This window comes from Lolium perenne, chromosome 7, assembly GCF_019359855.2.
Source record: "Lolium perenne isolate Kyuss_39 chromosome 7, Kyuss_2.0, whole genome shotgun sequence".
In the NCBI taxonomy this organism is placed as follows: Eukaryota; Viridiplantae; Streptophyta; class Magnoliopsida; order Poales; family Poaceae; genus Lolium; species Lolium perenne.
Genome location: NC_067250.2, coordinates 262,174,981 through 262,179,508, shown reverse-complemented (window position 1 = coordinate 262,179,508; position 4,528 = coordinate 262,174,981). Strand labels below are relative to the sequence as shown.

The window sequence follows — 4,528 nt, the reverse complement described above, 5'->3', positions numbered from 1 at the left end:
CAAGATAGTATATTTACATTAATTAGGAAAGGGTAAGTGAAGAGAAGAAATATTTGAAGATTTGAACTGGTGGTCTTCTGTCCATTCTTTTTGTAGACCCTCATCGCCAACCGATACCATACAAACCTACGAATATAGCAGCAAGCTACTGTCTCCTCTACGGCCCCCAATAAATGATCAAAGGAAATTGTACATATAACTTGAGTAAACTATGTTTCACATTGCTGTTATGTTCCTTGCAATAGAACAGGTGTCTTACTGGTACTCAGCAAATCTCAATCTAGATGCATGCGTGATAATGGGGATGATCAACAAACCAAGTTGATAAGCTAGCATATACGAATAGTACTAGTAGTGAGCCTGTCAAAATATATGAAACACAAGAGATTTTGAAGAAAACTTTAGTTGAGATAGTCCAACGACTGTATACAAGTAATCTGATTCGGCATCGAAACACGATTATATCAATTTTATTTCAAGTTCATATATCGAAAGTTAAATCTGGCAAAGCATAGGCTCATTGTATTCTAGACGAAATAAAGTACCAAGTTCTCAGGCATTTTCTCTCGAGAAAATAAATACAGCAAGGAACTCAGCATATATTATCCCATTGAATGTAATACAAATTTCAAACCTCACTTAAGTTGGAAGTATCTCACGTTGAAAATGGGCCTAATTAATCGGTGGTATGAAAACAATTGCTTATGAGCTATAGATAATTTATGGTGTTTGCATCACTAATTCAATGAAGAGAAAAGAAGAACTAAATCTATTATTTTATCAAGGGAAAAATATTATGGTTCGAAAAAGAATGTTATGGTTAAGCATCCCAAAAACATCCGAGATGCTGACAAAACACAAGAAAAAAAATTCAAGGCCAGATAAGCACAGAAGATAACAAGACAAGTATTTGCTTGAATGTAGTAACTCCTTTGAATTAACATTTGATAAATCCGTATATCACCATATAGTCAACACATACAATGAAAGCTAGCTAGGCTACCCAAACAATTAGAAATGCACTCGCCTCTCTCATAACCATACATGCACAGATCGATATCCCTTGATTAATGAAGCTGCATATGTATAATTCATCTTTTTTTCTCAATTAAAACACACCCCATCATCGTTGGCACTATGGATCCTTATGTACGCCTGCTTGCAGCTCCATGTAGAGTATACAGAATTACAGATAGCACGTACTAATAGCTAGCTAGGTGTCTTAGCGCTCGTCCCACACCTCAACTGACATGCGTATATACTTACCCAGTAGTAGACCGTAGCCCTAGAGCTCGATCAATCAGTTGCTCTTCCAGTGGCGATGGTCGCTGCCAACAACGCCAGCTCCGGCGCCGGCGGCGGTGGTGACGGCCGCGTGGTCGACCTCAGAGGAGGGGTCGCGGTCGTCGTCGTCGAGGTCGAAGCAGTCGATGCCGCAGGGGGCGTGGCCGCGGCCGAACGCGCGGATGTGGTCCTTGAGGGAGCGCTTGTGCTTGAAGTCGGAGCCGCAGGCGCAGTACCAGAGCTTGCCGCAGTTCTTCTCGTGGGTGCGCCAGTCGCCGCGCACGGCGAAGGCCTTGCCGCACTTGCGGCACATGAAGGGCTTGATGCCGTGCTTCCGCTTGTAGTGCGTCTGCAGGGTGCGGAAGTCCTTGAGCGGGCGGGCGCGCGGGTGGTCGACGTTGTTCCGGCACCCCGACGCGCAGCAGTAGCACGGCAGCCGGAGCATCGCCGTTGGCTGCGTCCCGCGCAGGGACTCGGGCCCCTTCCGGTACTGCGACCCGTGACCCCACATGTGCATCTGCATCGTATATATCCATGGATCAGAAGAAATTACACTGGTAGATCAGACAGGGTCGTTATGGTTTACACATGACATGCATCGACATGGACGAAATGGATATGGAGTAGTGGTGTGAGTTCGTTGCGTGTGTGCAGCCCGTTGGGAGCTATATGGAACCGCATTGCTGCTGCATGCACTGTGGCTAGTCAGGAGGGGGAGAGCTACGAAGGTGCAAGACGAAGTGATGGCTCTCCATCTTCACGTGCTTGGGGCACCGGGGGATGGGGGCATAATTTAAGTTGCAGAGGGACCATCTCTCATATCTTGGATGCCTAGCTAGCTGCATAGTAGATGTATCAATTGGGGAGAGAACAAAAGGGATGTTATCAAGAAGGGGTCTGAGCAAATGGACTGTGTGGCAGTGTGAGGGAGGGCACTGCTCGTGGTGGGGTTTGTTGCAGGGAAGGGTAGTCTGTGGCCGGCGTTCGCTTGCAGCGATCTGTGTAACCTTGAAGGAACTGATCAAAGAAATAAAGATGCCTTTTTGCTAGATCTTTCACCTCATCAGATCTCCCCCCTTCTCTCTCTGCGATCCAGCCTGCTTCGAATTGAAAAGGCAACACAAGCACAAACTCCAAGATCGATCAGTACTAGTACTGACCAGTACCAGCATAGGAGCTCAGAGTTCTCCATGTCCATGGCCGTGACGTTCCAGAGCCATTACTGCGTGCATGCCCTCTCTCCTCCTCCCAGGTTCAGTCAAATCAAAGGTACGGCCGAGAGAGAGAGAGAGAGAGAGAGATCAAGTGCCCAGCGGCACTTGCTCCTAGATCCACCACCACTGCACCTCTCATAGGACAAAGGAAGCCAGAGGTGCATGCACAATGCTGAAATTCGAGCAGCAAAGATCAAAAAAAAAAAAAGGTTCAGAACCAAACATGCAAAATTAACCCAAAACCCTCCTACCAAGACCAAACTGAATCACAAGTTCAGAACAAACAGAAACAGAAATAAAGAAAAAGAAATCCGATGCATGCACGATCGATGCGACAAGGAATGGAAGAGATCCATCCATGAATGGATGTATTGATCCGATCGCCTCACCTGCATGTTGTTGTATCTGTTGAAGGTCTTGTAGCAGACGGGGCAGGAGAACTGCGTGGGTCCAATGAGGATCTGGGACGGGGTGGGGATCCAGTACTGCCCCTTGGTCAGCCTCCCTACGCCCAGCGACGCGCACCCCACCCCCAGCGCCATCGTGCTCCCGTCCTCCTCCTCCGCTTCCCCTTCCTCTTCTCCTTCCTCCTGCTGCTTCTCGCTTCTCTCCTCAGCTCCGCCTGCTGCTGCATCTTGTTCCTGATGGTGGCCGGCTGCTGCGTCGGAGGGGCCGGGGCTGGGAAGGCCTATGTGTAGGGCCACGGTGACCTCCCCGGCTCCCTGATCAGCAGTTTCTGCAGCTTGGTTGCTGCAGGCGGCCGTGGTGATGAGCTTGTCCTTGTGATCTTCTTCATCATGGTGTTGATGGTGGTGCTGGTGGGTTGAGGAGGAGGGCGTGAGGCTGAGGAGGGGGAGGGCTTCCCTGATGGGAGGGGACGAGGGAGATGGTGGGTGGTGGAGGTAGGAGGCGTAGCTGGGAAAGGAGGAGGAAGAAGCTGGGTTGGAATAGCGCAGGTTGTAGCCTCTCAAGAAATTCGTGTAGGGATCTCCCATGGATGGATGGATGGATGGATCGATCCACTAGCGGTGCAGCTCAAGATAGAAGAAGAACTGTGGAGGGGGGATGGCAGCTAATATAAGCCGAGAAAGAGAGAGAGAGGCTTGAGTGTATGGATCACCACGATCGAGAAGAAGAAGATGAGAGAGGAAGGCAGAGTGAGAGCGACCCAGATAAAGGCGTTGTGTGTGCGGGTAGTAGCCCTAAAGGTGCAAATGAGGCTGTAGAGGGAGAAAGGGAAGTTCACTAGAGAGAGAAGAGGGAGAGGGATGAGGATCACCTGGCTGACAGCATAGAGAGAGGAAAAGTTTTGATGGCGAGTAGGAACAAAATCAAAAGGTTTGGAAGGGGAAGAAGAGGAGTGTGGATACTACACTTACTACTAGTGCTGCTGCTAGCATGTCTGTAGTCAGTAAATGGTGATTCATTCATAATTAAATCTTGGGACTTGGAAGGTTGAATTGTTCTCTCCTTCCCTTGTTATTCCCATGGAAGTATGGGAACCAAATATCCCCTACAATTCTTTAATTGACCACAGACAAATATTTATGTCACTCAACAGTTATGCCTGCAGAAAATTCTGTGACCATATACTGAAACAGTTACCCTATGAACCTGTTTCTCCTCAGCAACTTAACGTTTGTTTTAGCATGCTCAAGTAAAAGATAAAATTAAAGCAGTGAAACGTGCACATGCATGCACCATGTAGGTGTACAAAACAAACCCAAGCAGAGAGATACTAGATCACGGAGAAGAAGATGCTTAGATGGCCCAGGACTAGCTTCCATTGCATACGCTTTGCGCTAGCGACGTGCATGCCGTGACCCCACCTAGAGAGAGAGAGAAATGGTTAGAGATAGAGAGAGGGGGATGGAGTAGTACCAACAAACAACACTGTTCTGCCTTGGCCATAGGTGCAAATTAATCATATGAATTGCTTGTGTATTGCCAAGAAACAATCAAACTAACGAACTGTATGGCTATAGCTAGCTATCCCGCTTGTGGCTTTTGCTTTGCGTAGTGGATACTAA

General features: G+C 48.0%; 1 protein-coding gene across 1 annotated transcript; it reads right to left on the bottom strand.

The window, feature by feature from the left end:
• Nucleotides 1-909: 909 nt before the first annotated feature.
• Nucleotides 910-3,731, bottom strand: LOC127313000 (zinc finger protein WIP2). Its single transcript, XM_051343538.1, has 2 exons — nucleotides 2,888-3,731; nucleotides 910-1,801 (listed from the first exon to the last, which is right to left on the bottom strand). Exons 1-2 carry the CDS (start codon nucleotides 3,491-3,493, stop codon nucleotides 1,301-1,303), a joined length of 1,107 nt encoding a protein of 368 aa, XP_051199498.1. The 5' UTR covers nucleotides 3,494-3,731; the 3' UTR covers nucleotides 910-1,300.
• Between the last annotated feature and the right edge of the window lie 797 nt (nucleotides 3,732-4,528).